Source organism: Gavialis gangeticus, unplaced genomic scaffold (genome assembly GCF_001723915.1).
Source record: "Gavialis gangeticus isolate Ggan-Ray unplaced genomic scaffold, GavGan_comp1, whole genome shotgun sequence".
NCBI classification, from domain to species: Eukaryota; Metazoa; Chordata; order Crocodylia; family Gavialidae; genus Gavialis; species Gavialis gangeticus.
In genome coordinates, this window is record NW_017729029.1 from 8,773,151 (window position 1) to 8,791,941 (window position 18,791).

Sequence of the window (18,791 nt, forward strand, 5' to 3'; positions counted from 1 at the left end):
TGCTGCCCAAGCCCCAAAAAGGCATTTCATCACCAGAAACTAGGAGAAAATGTGCTAACAGCTGGGGGCTTGGGCAGGGCTGAGGCACTTGTTTCAGGGGCTAAGCCAGTGCTTCCCAATTTTTTCTTCAACATGACCTCATTTCCTCAGCATGGCCTCTCACTCCCAACCTGCAGCCCCCCCACCTGCACAGGTGCCGGTCACTCCTGACCCACAGCTCCCTGTCCCCACCCCCCCATGCCATGCCAGAGGGGGGCCCCTGCTGTCAGGGCTATGGGACCAGGGCCATGACCTGCAACTCCCTGTCCCCGCCCTTCCCCCCCAGCAGCACCTGAGCCCTGACTGCTGCCTGTGGGAGGTGGCAGCTGCTGCCTGCAGCTAATAGGGCCCTGTTCCCTCCCTCCTCCTCTCCCCCCACCCCCCCCATGGGTGGCACAGCTGGAGCAGAGCAAAATTAAGTTATCTAGTGCCTGCCTATGTGCCAAATCAAGTGTAGTCTGAATAAGGAAGCACCAGGCTCAGCAGAATTATTATACTTTAGCTTAGAGCAAAGTCTTTCCCACTCAAAATGAAAATCTGACCTGCAAGTGTGCCTGTATTTTGTTTATGCCATAAGTGAAGATGAGCCCCCTGACCTGAGGAACATTTTTTTAATTTAAATTTTTTGTATTCCAAGCCAAATTAGCCAAAACAAATTCCAAATCCATGAGTTGGCCCAGAACCATGAGTAGCCCTGCTACCAGCAAACATCCTCCACCCCCATCTGAGGCTTCAGATGTTCCCAAATCCTTTGGTAGGCACCCTGCTTGCAGGCCCAAGCCTGGAGGTTTGGGGTTTGGATGCCCCTGAGTTTTGGTTGCCCTTAGCTATAGGGCCCCAGGAGCAAGCCAGGGAGGAGTCTCCCATTTTCACAAAGTGGGCATAAAGCATTATCTATGCAGGTACTATCGCATGCCAGCAGAGCAGCCTTCCCCGGGTATGACCAGGAAGCTACCATGGTGATCATGGTATTTCCCCTTCCAGGCAAGCATAGGACTATGCTTGACCTGAGTCGACAAGAGACCCCTGACTTGAGGAACTGCTACGCACTCTGACTGCCCTGCTGATCTCATATCCTTCTCTTTGTCTTGGTAGGATAGTCAAGCCAAAGGTGGCTTCCATGGAGGAGATGGCGAGCTTTCACACTGATGCCTATCTGCAGCACCTACAAAAAGTTAGTGAGGAAGGGGATGATGATCACCCAGAATCTGTGGAGTATGGACTTGGTAAGGAGCCTCTTAAGGGAAGATGAAGGGCAGATGCATTGATTCATTCCTAGCTTGAAGCATTGTGCTCTTGCCAGAATGGCTTTCTCTCAACCCTGTTCTGTAGAGTACATTTCTGTTTTGAGATGAAGTGACTGTATAAGTAGCTCCAGAAGAGTGACCAGGATCTTGTTCTGCCTTCTGCATCAGTGACAGAAGGCTACCTGAGTTTCAGTTCCAGAATCTCTTAGTGAAGCTGATGTGTGACCAGGAAAAGAACCTGCTTGGCTGTTAGATGACCAGGGTGTGTGTACAGGGCTGGCAGCTAGGAGCAAGACATTGTTTTAGTTGGAAAATAATAGAATTGCGCTGATACACAGGTCCGATATTGGAACGGCATGGATATAAAGAAAACTTAGTATATCAGAAGTCGGCTATATCAGGTTGATTATTTAGCTGATAAATGGCCCGTGCATGCATGCAGCGCAGCACAGGCAGCCAGGAGCACAGCCTGGCAGCATGGAGAGCTGCCTCCAGCTGGTAAGTTGTGGGAGTGGGGAGGGAAGGGGTGTGGGGGTGTGCAGATCAAAGCTCCTGCCAAGAGGGAGGAAGGGGACTGGAGCTGGGGCAGGGGCAAGCACTACCCAGCCAGGGCGGGGTGGGTGTGGGACACAGCCGCAACTTGTCTGGGGGGCACAGGAAGTGGGGGGCAGCTCCCACCGCCACACGCTGCTTGGTCAGGAGCTGCTGGTCCAGCACTCGCCTGCTCATCCCGCTGCTCCCGCCACTCATCTGGGAGGGCATGGCAGGGGGTGGGGCGGCAGCGCATGTGCCCCTGGGTCTGCACAGGGTGGTCTGTGGCCGGGGCTGTGCCAAGCTCTTTCCTACAGCTGCAGTGCTGGGAAGGAGCTACAGTGAATTTGTGGCTGCAGCCCTCCCTTTAGCCCCCTCCCAGTGCAGCCCCTCCTTGCCAGGAAGAGCTTGGTGCAGACCTGGCCCCAGCCCACCCTGCACAAACCTGGGGGCACATGCCTGTGACCTCCCAGACTAGCGGCAAGAGCTGTGGGACAAGCAGATGAGTGCTGGATGAGCTGCCAGACCAGCACCTCCTGGCATGTGGTGGTGGAAACTGCCTCCCCCCCTGTGCCCACTGGATGAGCCACGGCTCTGTCCAATGCCCAGCCTGCCACTCCCTGACTGGGCAGTGCTTGGTCTGCCCTTGCCCCCTTACACACACACATGCACCTCTTCCTTTCCCCTCTCACCAGACTTACCACCTGGAGGCAGCTCTCCACGCTGCTGAGCTGGTATCAGAAATTGGATCGGTATTGGCGGATACGCCTCCTTAAAAATCAGGTATTGGTATTGACCACACAAATGTCTATCAGTGCATCTCTAGAAAATAAGCATACTTACTCTGAGGCCATCCAGAGCTGATAACCATGGAATTTGGAAAGAACATTTCAGAGAAGAGCTTAAAGTTTGAATAAACTTGACTTAGGTTGCATCTAGACTTGGGATTTGTTTTTATTCTAGCGATTTGTACAGCTTTGCTGAAATATCTGAGATGTACACAGGCAAAACTGCTACTTGTACTGCTGCATCTCACAGGTTTCAAACAGGGATGCTCAGGGATCATGCCAAAATTGCTATGTTCCTAGGTTCTGAAGTTGCTTTTTTTCAGTTTTGCATGGAGAATGCACTAGCTATAGCTCCATGGTTCTTTTGGGGTTAGGAACCAGGATGCTAAACCAGTAGTACAGGAAAATAAGGCCAGTGGGAAATGTTTACCTTTCTTCTCACAAGTGAACTAAGCCAGAAACTTGATGTTGGCCAGCCACTTTATTGCCAATGCCATTTATCTCATCATTTCATGTAATGCTTGGATACTGCACTATGAATTGCTCTGACCATCTGGATGTTCCAGTGGTATGAAAAGTAGTTTGGGAAACAGCTGCATAAATATATTAGCTTTGCTGTAGCAGTCAAAATGGATGAAGAGCAAAGCGGTGTTGTTTTTTTTTTGCCTGTGCTGGAGATAAGACCAAACATGAATCAAGGGGAGTGATAGGAACTCATTTGCCTTTGGCATTTAGCTGCCTCCTTCCCATCAGCATACAGACTGACTGGGCCTGGCTGTGGAGTCTTGAGTTCTGCCAGAATGCTTGAGTCTTTCCCTTCCCTGCTCCCAAGTTCAACAGGTTTAATTCTAGAAACTGTCCTTAGAACTCCCTGTTGTTCAGATCTCATAGGTGACTGTTTGTAGGGACTGAAATATTGATTGTACCTGGAGAGGTCTCCAGTGGGAGGAGTTTGCAGGAGATGGAAGGATCAAGCTGTAGGATGAAATCTCTCAAATTCCCATAACAGTGTTTCCATATGGAAGGATCAGCTTCTGGAAGCTCAGGGAATGTCATGCAGTATTTTAGTGAGGTTTGGGGGATATCACTTTTCCAAGTGAAATAAGAGCCTATAGAGCAAACCATCCTGAAGCATCTTTACCAGACTGGAAAACCTTCAAAAGACAAGCAGGCCTAACTGGCCAAGTACCTCCTTGGGCACTGTGTTAGCTGGTAGCTTATGCACACACCTTGACTATTGCTTATCTGACCAAGCATCATTTTTTCTCTTTACGTAGTGTGGTCCAAAAACTTTGGAAATCCAAAAGGTGAGGTCTTCCGCTGGGAACCCTTGTTAAAAGTGTTATAGTTCACTTGCGAGTTTGCTCTAGCCATGTACAGTATCTACGGTAGAGCTGGGAATAAAGAGAAGTAGTTAAAGTTAAAGAGGATGCATGTCCATCAGGGAAGCAGGGACAGTCCCACTGAAGTCTCCTTCTGTCCTGAGCAATACTTTCTGCTTCTTGTCTCTAGGTTATGACTGTCCAGCCACTGAAGGAATCTTTGACTATGCAGCAGCTGTTGGAGGAGCCACCATTACAGCAGCCCAATGTCTGATGGATGGCAAGTGCAAGGTAGCGATTAACTGGCCTGGAGGGTGGCATCATGCAAAAAAGTAAGTAAACAACCTCTTACCTTTTGTTTCCCAACCTAGTATCTGAATCAAACCTACTACCTCCTGACTTTCCCTACAAGTAAACAGGGCAGGAAGATTAAAATCCAGGAGAGACCAATGTGGATAAATGGAAAGTGTACTGGGAGAGGCAAAAGAGTGGTTTGAACAAAAGCCTGGGGCAGCTGGGAAAGAAGCATCTAGAGCAGAGATTTGGGAATCAGGAATCCTGCATCCATATTCTGGTTCAACAGCAGACTTTGTTGTGTGATCCTGGGGCAAGTCCCTTACCCTAACCATACCTTGTTACCCTCCCTGCCCCCATCAGATGATGTCTTCCTAATAGTATGGAGAGGCTTCATCCTTATCAAGTTATGTAGGCTGTTTATAGTCACAAGCTGGGAAGAAAATGAGAACTTTGAATTAAATTGGCTCTCCCTTTTGCTTTCTTGCTCTGAAAGTGCCTGTTAGCTTTATTGACACTGTTGCCTTATCTTGGCCATTACAATACTGACCTATCTCAGAACAGCAGGAGACGAGATGGTAAGTAACCATTCAATTACTTTTTTTTCTAGGAGACCACATCTCTATCACTTGCTTGTACACCTAACCATGGCTTGTTCACATGTTGGTGTGGGTCTTAGCATTTTATCTCAGGGAAACGCAATTTTGTAAGTAACAACAGCGTGTACAGACAACTCTTCCTATTTAGTAATAGAATTATAGGATTTTTTTCATGTTGATTGGACCAGCGGCCCATCTATTTCAGTGTCCTGCCTGTGATAGTAACTTCTAATGCATTGGAATAATGGCCTTGGGATGCAGCTCGTCTTTTATGTGTTGGGGGTAGATGTGAGTCCACCCTAACCTTTGGAGTGTGGTGGTGTGTGTCAAAGCATGAAGTGCAGTCACACTCTTGCCATGGGTATCTGTCAGATGGTGTCAGTCAAAGTTTGCCTGTTCCTCTTTAAGTCCTGCTGGAGTGCTTGCATCCTGCATTGTAAGTTTCCCAAGCTGACTGGGGATTCTTCAAAGAAGTACTAATGTGCTGAGTTTGGGCACAGAGAAGGCTTTCTTGAAGCAAATTGTCTAGCTGTAAGTCTAGCTCTGATGCTGGAGTCAAGTGTTTCCTTGGAGCAGGCAAGGGTGGGATTAGTTGCAAAGAACTCCAGTTTTGCATGGGCCAAGTAGGTTTTTAAAAAGTTCCTATATTCCTTTGATTTTGATTCCAGTGCCTGGAATCTGCCTAATCAGAGATACCTCAGGCTAGGAAATAATCTCTACAATTTTGACCCTAACCAAGTCATTGATGCCGCTTTGTGTAACAAATGCATGTTACAAAAGTACGTGCTTCATTTATTGGTATGAACATGCTCTAGGTTCAGTCAGTTTCCACAAGGGGGAACTCCAGGTTAAGGAATTGGTTTCCTATGTCTTTAAGTGGAATGTTCCAGCAGTGATTTTGCATGTAGTTACACGCTGTGTCTCTGCAAGGTTAATGACTGTCAGTATTTCCATTAGAAATCTCTGTCCTTGAGAGTTAGTAGCTTAGATGTAGTATCTTTCAGTAGACAGAAATGCGGCAGATGATGTCTGATGGGAATAATTGTTTTTCCTTGTTAAGTTAAACAAAAAAGGCAAGAGTTAGCATCTAGAAACCACGTGCATGATCAGGGGACCACTTGCATGATCAGGGGACAGCAGGGCAGGCCCTATGAGGAGAGGCTACGGGACCTGAACCTGTTCAGCCTCCAAAAGAGAAGGCTGAGGGGGGATCTTGTGGCCTGTTATAAACTAGTCAGGGGGGATCAGCAGGCATTGGGGGAGTCACTGTTCCCCCGAGCACTGCCAGGAGTGACCAGGAATAACGGTCACAAGCTGGCAGAGGGTAGATTTAGGTTAGATATCAGGAGGCGCTACTTCACGGTCAGGGTGGCTAGGGTCTGGAACCAACTTCCAAGAGAAGTGGTGCAGGCTCCTACCCTGGGGGTTTTTAAGAGGAGGTTAGATGAACACCTTGCTGGGGTTGTTTGACCCCAATACTCTTTCCTGCCATGGCAGGGGGTCGGACTAGATGATCTTCTCAGGTCCCTTCCGACCCTAGAAACTATGAAACAAACTTACTACCCAAGATAGTTTAGGGAGTTTTAATGCTTGAATCCTGGCTAAGGTGTGAGCACAGACTTGTACCCTTAGCAATTGTTTTTGTGGGTTTTTAACACTCTTTGTGTATTTAGAGATGACATTGCCTCCAAAGGCGTTCTTCCCACTGTGTTTTAATTTCCTACCCAAGCCTATTGTGCCCTGAAGCACTCTTCTGCATCTGACATAGTGGGACAATGCCAAAACTAACCAAAAAGCTCTAATTCTCAAATGCTTAATACAGTAGAGAGTCCGTTATCCAGAAAGTCAATTAACCAGAAGGTTTTGTATTAATAAAACCATTATCCTACAGTCTGGTTTCACTTGTGAGGTGGACTGCTGTGCATTGCTTAATTTCCTAGTGCTTTAAGATATTAAAACATTACACCAAACAATGTGTTTGTTGTTCTTTTTAATATTTTCTGTACAGTGCAGTAATTGGAGTCTAGTTTTCAGCCCTTTGTACCGCGATGTTTGATTTCTCTGGAAGAATTTATTATCCAGAATGATGGTAACACTTGTTATTCCAGATAATTGACCGTTCTATTGTATTTTCCTTCTGCCCCTGTTCAGGAGCTGGCACCACACACTTGCACTCTTTTAAACCATGGGTAAGTCCCAGCAGGGCTTACTTAGGGAAGAATGTGTGAATTTGGAGTTAGGCTTTCATAATTGCATATGTATATTGTATACAACACACTTGGCAAAAATATATGTGCATGGCTGACCAAACGTGTGCAGCCCTGGTAACTGGGGGCATGCCAAATTAGGGGCATATTTATGGTAAGTTGTGCTCTTATGTCTGTCAGCCCATTGGAAGAAACACTGCTCTAGGGTGGCTGATCTTTTCTGTGTCTCCTCCTTTTCCATAAGCTCCTGAAATAAATTCATCTGAGGCTTCTCTATAAACTTTTAACTTTGGGGACCAGGAATTGTTTAGGTCAAGTTTGATAACAGTCTTTAAATATCTGAAGGTCAATTTGAGCAGATGGAGATGGGCTTTCCTTTGTGGTTTCAGGGGACAGGCTTAGGAGTAGTGGTTTGGAGATGCAGCAGGAGATACTTAGGCTAGAGGTCAGAAGCAACTTTCTGACTATGAAGGTGGTCAAGCACTGGAACAGGCTACCTAGACGAATTGTGGGATCTCCATCTTTATAAGTTTTTTCAAGAGCAAGTTAGACACTTGGCTGGGATGATTTGTCAGAGGTGATCCTACCTTGAGCAGGAGACTGGACTAGATGATCTTGCAAGGTCCCTTCCAGGTCCAATTTCCTATAATCCTAAATCTTCTATCATTATTCCAAGCAGCAATTAAAATAGTTTACAGCCTGGATGCAGTCCCCCTTTCTCTCTCAAATATTCTTATTCCAAAATAGAAGTGTCCATACAAAAATGAAGCTTACAACAAGTGGAAACTTGGACAAAAAGACTACAGAGGAGTATGAGAGTATTGCTTAGGCATGCAGGGATGAAATCAGGAAAGCCAAAGTGCAGCTGGAGTTGCAGCTGGCAAGGAACATGAAGGGTTTCTACAAATGTCAGTAACAAGAGGAAGATCAGGGAAAGCGTAAATCCTTTATTAAATGGGGGAGGCAACCTAGTGGCATGATGTGGAAAAGGCTGAAGTATTTAATGCCTTTTTTACCTCTTTCTCCATGGGTAGGGTCAGCTCCCAGACTATTGTACCTGGCAGCACAGTTTGGGAAGGCGAGCAGGCAATAGTGACAAAAGAACAAGTTAGGAACTATTTAGATAAGCTGGACATGTGCAAGTCCATGGGGCCAGATGTGATGCACCTAAGGCTGATGGGGGTGTTGACTGATGTGACTATAGAGCTACTGGCCATCATCTTTGAAAACTCATGGCAATTGGGAGAGGTCCCAGAAAGTTGGAACAGGGGAAATAATAGTGCCCATCTTCAAGAAAGGGAAGATCCAGGGAAATACAGACCGGTCAGCCTCGCCTCAGTCCCTGGGAAAATCATAGAGCAGATCCTCAAGGAATCTATTTCTAAGCACTTGGAGGAGAAGAGAGTGATTAGGAAGAGTCGGTATGGATTTTCCAAGGGCAAGTCATGCCTGACCAACCTGATTGCCTTCTGTTACTGGTTCTGTGGATGCAGGGAGAGCAGTGGATGTGGTGTACCTTGTCTGTAGCAAGACTTTTGATATGGTCTTTCACAACATTCTTGCAAGCAAGCTAAGGAGGTATGGGTTGGATGAATGGTCTGTAAAGTAGATAATAAACAGACTAGATCATTGGGCTCAGGGTTGTAGTCAATGGCTCAATGTGTAGCTGGTAGCCATTATCAAGTGTAGTGCCCCAGAGGTTGTTTGTGGGGCCAGTCTTGTTCAGTATCTTTATCAACAACCTAGATGGTGGGATGGAATGCACCCTCAGCAGTAAGCTGAATATGAGCCAACACTGTGCCCTTGTTTGCCAAGAAAGCTAATGGCATACTGGGCTGCATTAGTAGGAGCATTGCCAGCAGATCAAAAGAAGTGATTCCTCCCCCCTATTCGGCCCTGGTGAGGCCACATCTGGAATACTGCTTCCACTTTGGGCCCCCCATTACAGAAAGGGTGTGGACAAATTTGAGAGAGTGCAGTGGAGGGCAGTGAAAATAGTTAGGGGGCTTGGGCACATGACTTCCAAGGAGAGGCTGGGGGGAATTGGGCTTATTTAGTCTGCAGAAAAGACTGAGAAGGGATTTAATTGCAGCCTTCAATCACTTGAAGGGTGGTTACAACGAGGATAGAGCTTGATTGTTCTCAGTGGTGACAGATGACGGAACAAGAAGCAATGGTCTCGAGGTGCAGCCAGGGAAATTTAGGTTAGATATTAGAAAAAACTCTCTCACTAGAAGGGTAGTAAACACTGGAACAAGTTACCCAGAGAAGTTGTGGAATCTTCATCCTTGGAGGTTTTTAAGACCCAGCTGGACAAAGCCTTGGCTGGGATGGTATAGTTTGGGATGGTCCTGTTTTGAGCAGGGGGTTAGACAAGATGACCTTCTGAGGTCCCTTCCAACCCTAACTTTCTATAATTCTGTGAAGTGTGAACATAAAGCATTCAGACAACCTTGGAATCGCTCACTGTTGGGGTACTTTTTGAGAATAAAAATGTCTACATGGGGTGCTATTGCAGAATAGCTTTTCTGATCACCAAGGATTTGGGTTTTCCGTTTCCCACAAGAAAATGGCGGGGGGAATGCGGATTTTCCCTTTTATCTGAGAAAAGCACGGCTTTCTCCTTTTAAGTGGAGAAACATGGATTTTCCACTTTTGCGAAGAGCTCTCTACAGGCTGCAGGGGGGGAGTGGGAGGAGAGCGGTCGGGCAGGTGGCACCGTGTGTGGGTGCATGAGCACATGCATATTGCTGCCAGGCAGTCTGGAGAGCAACTACAGCAGGTAAATCTATTGGGTGGGGGGCAGGAATTGAGCCCCTCATAGTGAGGGAGGGAGTTGGGCTGGTGCTGCTGCCCAACCTGAGCAGTGCGTGGGGCTTGGTGCCCGAGGTTGGAATACGTGACCATGGAGCCTGGGCAGGGAGCGGGATTGGAGGTGGGGCTGGCAGGCTTGGGCTCCCCGCCCTACTACCCTCCCTCAGGGGCCTCAGCGGCCCAGTGGGTGGGATCCAGCAGGACAGAACAGGGTTGGGTGGGGAAGCTCCTTGCTGCTGTGAGCCCTGCACCACCCTGGCAGGACACCCCCTGCCTGCCTAGCTGCAGCAGAGGTGGAGACATGGAGTTGTGCCCCTTGCTGCTGCTGGGTGGGCAGGGGTTGCCTTGCCAGGGTGGTGTAGGGCTCACGGCGGCAACAAGCTTCCCCTCCCAGTACTGCTCTGCCATGCCACGCCAGGTCCCACCTGCTGGGCTGCAGATGCCCCAGGGGGAAGGTAGCAGGGTGGGGAGCCCAAACCCACAGCGGGCAACCCCCCTGCCCCCTCCCAACAGGCTCTGCGCCAGCTGTGCTGCCTATGGGGGACAGGGAGCCAGGCTCTGTGCTCTGCTCTGCTGCAGCTGCCACCTCACGCAGGCAGTAGCCAGAACTTAGCTGCTGCTGTGGGGGACGGGGGGTTGCGGACCAGAGTCCTTGGCTCCTTAGCCCTGGCAACTGGGGGCCCCCTCCAGCAGGGCTGGGGTGGGGAGTGAGGGATGCCAGCAGGGCTGGAAGCTTTGTCCTGGTGAGTGAAGCAGGCAGGGGGAGCTCTGTTTTTGTTTTTGTTTTTTGTTTTTTGTTTTTTCTTCCATGATAAAAATCCAAAATCAAATACCAAAGTTTATAGGTATTTAGAATTTATTTTATTATAGTGATAAAGGCACTAGTAAGCCTCCTAACTGCTTTAAAATTATATCAATAAAATATTATGTTCAGTTGATACATATATGTATACATATGCGTTTCACAGATTTTGTGGTTTTTAAAATCAGAGAACTTGTGGTTTTTAAACAAAAAAAACCCAGAATCCCTGCTGATCACTTTATTGTAGGTAAACGCTGAATTGGGTTCTAGTCTAAGTCACAGAAGTAGGCTTTCCTCTTACCTTGGGCTGTCTCACTGGCACATTTATGGCAGATGACATCTGTAATAGAGAGGGGACCCTTTACAGAAGAACTGTGATAGCAAAGCCTCCTAGTGTAGATACAGTGATACCAGCAAGGCAGAGTTTTTGCTAGCATACCTTGTTCTTTTGTGAAGACGGTAGGATAAATTCTGACAAGCACACTTACTCGTAAAAGCCTGCGTCTACTCTTGGAGCGTTCTGCCCTCCCTAGTTGTCCTAGCAAGTCATTCCTTTCACGTGTGGTATTCGATTGCACGAAAGCATCATAGTATATGTGCCTCAACATGCAATTTGCTTTAAAATTCTCTCTTGCTCTGGTTCAGCTGCTAAATAAAAACACTTATCTCAAGCTCATTGGTGGTCACTATTACTAGTTCCTGATGAAATAAAACTCAGTTGCCCAGTGCCCTGTTGGTCCACAGTGATGTGCTGTTGGTATACATGGGGCAAGTGTACACAGTGTAGTCTGAGCTTGGGAGAATGAGCAGGATCTTGACAAAATAGCTGAAGGTGAAAGGCTTGAGCTGCTTGTGGTAGTACCGACAGAGACTGGAACAAGGCTGGGAGATGCAGATGACCCAGTTGCTGATGCTACTTTAGTTGCAGTCACACTAAGAAGACCCCAAGAGGTTAACAAAATCTATTTCTCTGTTTTCCAGTGTGTTTCCTTATATGGGAAGTTTCTGTCTTGCTGAAATGACCTTTATAAACAACAAGGCAGCAGAAAAGCCCTGAAGTGTGTTTAAAAAAAGAAGTTAAAAAGATAAACCTCAGGCCTTTCTGTTTACAGGGCGCTCAGTCAGGACCCAGGATTCCTTTGAGTTTGGACACTGAAAAAATATTTCAAGTTGTGCCCCTTTTAAGAGCACCTGATGAGGTCCACAGCCTAATATTGGGGCTGCCAGACTACTCATTGTCTTGCTGCAGCCTATAGTGAAATCCAGATGGATAGGTACGAGAGTAATTGAGACTACAGACCCACTCATGATGGATAAGCTGGTTTGTGGGGCTTTTTCAGGATTACAGTGAAATCCAGTCAGTTTCAGATTGGTGCTAAAGTAAAGTAGCTTCATCTATTAGATTCCCATGCAGCCAGTTCTGATGTCTTTACAGGCATATTCCCCTCATGTGGTTAAAATGATTTTTTTCTTGGGTATTTCAAAAAACACAAGCAAACAACACCAAAAGCTGGGACCACGAAAACTGGCTACCCACAAAGCTCTGTCAAATGCACAAACATAAAGAATCGGGGAGGAGGACTCTTTTCAGTCTGTTTCCATTGTATACATGTCAGGTGCTGGTTATAACCCTAATAGGTCAAGCACAATATGGCTTTTTAAAAAGTTGAATGTGTCTCTTTAACAGCCCACAGAGTATGAGTCCAGGGAACAAATCTCTACAGAGAATGAAGGGAATGACGTTTTGAAATTCAATAGTTAAATGATTCCAGACCATTTTTTTTCCCCCTAACCCTTCCCCCTTTTTTAATAGAGGAAATAATGTTGCTATAAAAACACAGGAGTCCTTTTCTGTAAAAGCTGTTGACTTGGATATCACAAGAGCCTTGCATTTGACAGGCACCTTGAACTGTTGTGCTGGAACAAAGAGAGGAGGAGGAAAGGGCATGCAGAAATCCCAGGATTTGGCTTGCTAATAGTGCAGTCAGAGTTGCAGTAAGGGGAGTTTGGCTGGGCAAGCGCTGAGTTTCCAACTGCAGGAGTGGAACCCAGGCTGAAGCTTGCTGATTAACTTGCCTTTCCTCAATTCACTGCATCCACAGAGAAGAGGGAAATCAATCTAGAAGTTCACCTCTCCTCTGAATAGAGGCGGCTCTGGTAAAACAGGACATTTTAACTCCAAAGATCTGGTCCTTCATTTATTCAGTTTGTCAATGTGAAGGTGTAAAAACAAGATTTCTGCAGGAATAAAACCCAGCTCATTCTTTTTTTGGACCTCAACAGAATTAAGTGTTATTGGAATATATGGGTGCAACTAGCTGTAGAGAGTGGGGTATTCAGAGGTTAGTTGCAGATGAACTGATGGTGGATGATGGAACGAACCCAGCTTGACTCTTGGGTCCCAATTCTTATTTGTAAGCTGGGTGTGGCAACATGGAAGCTGCCCAACCAGCCAGTGCTGGTCTTCCACTGCGTCTGGGTACACTGCCTGCCAATCTCGCCTGCCATGCCTTGCTGTTAAGTAATTAGTGTTCTTAAGTAGGCAGGAGGCTGTCCTTTCTGGGCACTTTTATGTCTAGGGCCTTTTGTACATGCTCCTACCTCCCCTTATGTGTCCCATGCCTCACAGATATTTCCAACAACTGTGTAAAGCTCCAGCCTGAGGCCAGGCCCAACTCATTACAATATTAGGCCTCTCATGACCTGCCCTGTTAACGGGTCACGCTCATACCACCTCCCTCTCACTCCACCAGCTCTCGCATGGTCTCTCATACTGCCTTTGCTGGGCCTCACTTGTACCACCCCTCCTTTTCCCTGGGGCCACACTCACCCTGCCCTATCCCAAGGGGTCCCCAGGCTTGATTCCCTTCACTCCCTGGCTAGCAAGCGTCCAGTCTTTTGGGCATCTCCCACTGCCCTCCTCTGAATGAGTGCTGGGTGGTTCACAAAATACTGTGCAGACTGCTCTGTCCCATAGCAGGTAACTTGCCCCAGCTGCTCTCCATACAGGGCTGTTGACTCACCCCCGTATTTCTATGCAGCTTCTCCTCTGCCACCCTCCAAATCAGCCTCAGGCCCACCTGTGGCTTAAGGTGCCCAAAGGCTTACCTGGACCAAATTTGGTCCCACAGGTTAACAGGACCTAAACTTGTACCCCCTACTTGCAGGGTCTCAGCTGGTTCAGTTACTCAGATGCAGCCCTACAAGTGCCTCTCTGCACTCAGGTGCCCCCTCATCAGCGTGCCTGGCCCACATCTCTCCTCCTCTTACACCCAACTGGGCTCAGGTCCCCTTTGCATGGGTATGCCTGGCCCTAGCTGCCTCTGATGTTGCGTTACCCACCCTAAAGTGTGGGGCAGGGGGCTGAGGTTATTAAGGCACCCCTCCTTGCCTTTCACCAAGGCAGTAACTGGTCTGGCATTTCCTGGGGACTCCTACGTCACTAGGAGCCCCACCAGGCCACCCATCCCCAGCAGGGTGCAGTTTCAAGTCATTTCCCGGACCAGGAGCCTCCAAGCCTCCCCATAGCTCCTGCCCTTACCTTCATGTCATCTCCGGAGCAGCAGCTCTGTAGGAGATGTTCCTTCCTCAGCACCAGGCCACAACTGCTGCTTGCTGGCCTGAGGCTTAAGATGGCCACTCATCAGGACTGGGCTGCACCTGCCGGTCACCTGGGCCAGTTGTTAAAGTGGCAGAGTACTGGGACTGTTCCAACACCTGCCTTCCCCCTTAAACATGGTTCCTGGGGGGGTGGCTTTCCCTGTGGCTCAGCCAACAAGCTCCCACAGAGCTTGCAGCATCCCTAAGTGGCAAGTACCCCGCTAGTGCTCTGCCGTAGTAGGGCATTAGGAGATAAAAATTGCTTGTATGTTGAGTATAACTGCTGGGAAAACTGTTGAGAAACTATCGTGGATCCACCCACATGCACCCCCTGCTCATGCTGTTTTCAGAGCTGAATTGTACTCCGAAGAGTAACCATTTCATAATGTTGACCTTGGGTTGGTCACGTGGCCCTGAGTGACCTGATGCTTCTGTGCCCCCATCTTCTTGGCCTCTGCTGGGGAGGCTTAGTTCATCTGTGCTTGGGATTCGTAAATGGAAGGCCTCGGGGAAGGGCAGCGTGCCAGGGTGGTCTGGGACTTCCAGTGTTTCAAATTTAAAATTCTAGTATGAAATAATAGTGGTGGGTGGTTGAGGGCTTCAGATGCCAGCGCCATCTTTCCACCAAGTGGATAAGAAGGCATATTCGCCTCATGCTTTGTCCTGCCAGTATCTTTCAACTCCAGCCTGAAGAGACCAAGCTTAGAGGAGAAATTTTCCTGGTCCATTTACCCCTAAAATGCCTTTGGAGTCTGCTGGCAAAGTTTTGATCTGCAGTGGTGACTTTTATGATGTATATAAGCATCCCTGAAGCAGCAGGATGAAGCTCCCAACTCCTCCAAAACATTTTAAGAAGAGAGTAAATGTGGTAAAGTGCTGTGGCTTTGGCAACCTGGATGCTTGTTTCCGTGAAGCAGCTGGTGATGGAGTTGCTAGAACTCTTGTTGAAGTCTCTGGTTGCAAAAGCACTGGCATCTCCACTTCCCTCCAACCTTATGTAGAGCATATGGGGCTTTTCCAGCCTCTGGAGTGTTCTTAAATGGGTCCTTCTCCTCTAATTTAATTAGAGTATTTTTGCTGTTCAGGATTAGGTTTGCAAATGCCTCTCAATGAGTCCACAAGTGAAATAGAAAGACAAAGGGAATCAAAGGAGACTCCTCTGTTCTCTTTGCCAGGGAAGTGTGGCCCCAGGCTCTGATGCCACCTAAAGCGTGTCTTTGTCCTGGAAGTTGCCACCTTAGACTCCTGTCCCTTTTCTTCCCACCTCAGGCTTGCCTTAGTCAAGCTATTTAGTCTTTTCTTTTAAATCTTTCTCTGGCTTCTGGGTATTTATTGTTCTTCCCTGAGGTTTTGAACAATATGGAATGAAATCCTCCTAGTACAGTTTTATTTAGAGGAGCTTGTCACTACTCAGCTTCTTGATATGACTGCCTGTCACCTGGCACTGGCTACATCATGTGTCTAGGTCCCTGTCCATTGTCACCACACTTTAGCTTTGCTGCTTCTTTGGTGTCTCCCACTATTGAAACCTGTGTTGGGTTATTTTCTCCACTTGTATTTCTTCAGTATGGTTTGGGGGTGTTGGTTATAGCCACATTGATCTAAGGACATAGGCAAACAAAGTAAATATGATATATTTTATTAAAGCAACTAAATAGTTGGAAAAATTGTTCTTTGCAAGCTTTCGGGGACAAACACCCTTCTTTTTTCAGCATGACACTTTTATGATGATGCTTCCTGACTTGCTTTCTCTCTTTGGCCCTCACTCTTACAGTTCCCTTTTAGTATCAGTTGTAAGCTTTTTGGGGCTATTCACCTTCTCATTTGATTACGTTCTTCAGTAAAACGGTGGTTGCTCTCGTCCCTATGATTTGGAATTGCCAGTAATTCCCATTTCTTTCCCATCTTATAAATTGCCAGGTACTCCCCTTTATATTCAGTCCTTGTGACCATACTTCTTTCCTAATCACTTTGAGTTAGTTTAGTGAGCACCAGTCAACTCACTAAACTCCAAACATGTGATGTGCAGAGTTCCTTTAGGCTGCTGCTAACTTGGTTATTTTGTCAATGAAAGCATGTCTAAAGAGCCATTCTTCATAAGCTTAAGCTTCTTGTTGCTCTTGGTTTTGTTAACCTCTAGATTTCAGCAATTTTCTTTCCTTTCTGCTCTCTGTTCAGTTAGTGACTAAACGTAGACAGGCTGCATAGTTACCCCAGACTAACTTTCTTTGTGGAATATGGGTGTTATGCTTGCCCCTCAGTAGCAGGATGGATAAAAATTTTAAAAATCGGATTTTTAAAAAAAATTTAAATTGGATTTTTTAATTTAATTGTATTGGGAGGGGGTTTAGATGCTTTAACCCCCCCCTAAATAAAGATAGTTTTCATGTAAGATGTGTTAAAGCTCAAAAATGTCATTATGGAATAGGGATTATAACTTCTAATTATATACTATTTGAGACAATATATTCATGTAACCTTTTTAGAAAAGGTTTATCAATAGGTCACAACAGGCTATGGACTAATTAGGGGCCCAGTCTTATAGGGTTCCCAGAGGCTTCTCTATAGATGAGTAAAGATTAAAGAAAACCACTCTACCCAATGGGACTCAGTGCTCAGTCTAGAAGATCCCATCAAACATCTCTGCGATGCTTAGTTTCAGTTTTCAAATTGTGGATTTGTGTCTCCAGAGATAACATCCTTGTTAACAGCAGTATATGGAGATGAGAGATAACAGACCTGATTACGTGCCCACCAGCCCTCTTGTGTCTCTGCAAGTTTGTATACAGAGTCTAGCTCTTACCTCTCTCTCAAAGTGCAGTTTCAAGAAATTAATAAAAGATATCAAACAACAAGAATGCACTTTTTGTAGAAAACAGTGATTAAATTGAGGCTTTCTGACCAGTGATTTAAATTATGATTTAAATCACGACTTACATCAATTTGATTTAAATCAAATCCACCCTACTCTGTACTTTTTTTGTACACTCTTCTGCTTATTCAGAAGTCATCAGTAATACAGTAAGATCTCACATCAATCCCACTGAGCTTGAACTAGGTCTTTGCCTTACATTTGGCCTTGGCAGCGTGGGGGGAAAAGAGTGATTAATCAGGCAGACTAGAACACAGATGCGGATAAGAATGGGGGGACTGGTGAGTGCATCTATGCACGGTAGTATGCACAATAGCAATTCTTTTTATTTTCCTTAGTATGGATGTTTGCTGCCTCTGTGTTGAAACAAAGTGCTTCACTAAGGAGCTTTCATTTAGTTGGTGCTGTTTCTGCTATGAAGGTATGCATCTATATAGACATTCTTATTCAGGAGTCGTGTGTGTGTCTGTGCCTATGTGTTTCTACAATAAATGCCCCTTTGTCAGAAAAGTCTTCTTTGAGGGGGAAGCAGGATGTTGGCTTAATTGCTTCCTGAGGTCATAAACATGGAAATTGGTTACCAGGGCTTTCTGGGATTTCTCAGGGCTTAATGTTCAGAATATTCTATCATGCCTTTGGGGCTAAGAGCGAGATGCTGGAGTTAGTGCCTTTTATGGATCAAACACTGACCTTTCACCTCTTTGTTCCTTGAGGTGAAAAATGACCAAAGAAACCTTGTGCCAAAGGCATCCATGTGTGGTCCCCCCTCAAAGTGGCTGTGTACAGCAGGAATCACTGTGGAAATGCAACCACAGATTTGATTCTTGGAGTACTTGGGGTATAAAAAGCAGCAGCAAATTGTTATAGAGGTCTAAAATATGTAGCATGAGGAGATGTTGAGATAATTGGGAAGAAAAGGTGAGAGGGCATTTGAGAAAATTTCCAAGTACAGAACAGGTCGCTTATACAGCTGATGTGATTTGATCGCTGTCCCTAGGACCTGAAGGAATCTTCTGGGCCAGTGAGTCTAGTCTGAGAGGGGACGTTACTTTTGTCACAGATTTAAATTGTAATGCAGGAGACTTGGGTTAGCTGTTAGGAAAAACCTTCCAACTAGGAGGGTGGTTTATCATGGGGACAGATTATTTAGGCTGTTGAATCTCTGTTGCTGGGTATTTTTAAGTGCATGTTAGACAGTCGCTTGTTTAGGTTGGGATGAAGAACTGTTCTGTCTCCAGCATCTACCTTAGTTTTAGCTTACTAAAGCTTTTCACTCTTGAATTCTCACTGCTGGCTATAGGAACAGTGGGAAAATGCTGGCAGCCACAAGCATTATACCAATGTAGCTTGCAGTGGTTAAGATTCTAGCATTCCTCCCTGGTGTAGGTGGCTGGTCATATTCCCTTTTTCAGTGGGAAGGGCAGTAGGAGTGTACCAAGAACTATTGTTTCCTTCTACTGGCCCATAATGTAAACTGGAGCACAGACTCCAGTAACAAGCTCTAGTAACTCCTCTCAGGGCAGGTATGTAGTTGTGGCACACTCCTAGGCTATGGTCAGACCTCAGGCAGTGGCTGTCTCTTTGGAGAGTTTCATTTCTCTTTAAAAACTTGAATACATGTGTTTCTATTTAAAAAAAAAAAAGAAAAAAAAGCAAAAAAAAAAAAAAAAAAAAAA

General features: G+C 46.3%; 1 protein-coding gene across 1 annotated transcript in view; it reads left to right on the forward strand.

The window, feature by feature from the left end:
* Positions 1–18,791, forward strand: part of LOC109300516 (phosphorylase b kinase regulatory subunit alpha, skeletal muscle isoform-like) — a 180,850-nt gene that overhangs the window by 125,418 nt on the left and 36,641 nt on the right. Inside the window, exons 34-35 of the mRNA XM_019521178.1 lie at positions 1,135–1,265; positions 4,118–4,259. Of these exons, the coding sequence (XP_019376723.1) occupies positions 1,135–1,265; positions 4,118–4,259 (273 nt within the window). The remainder of the gene's footprint in view (positions 1–1,134; positions 1,266–4,117; positions 4,260–18,791) is intronic.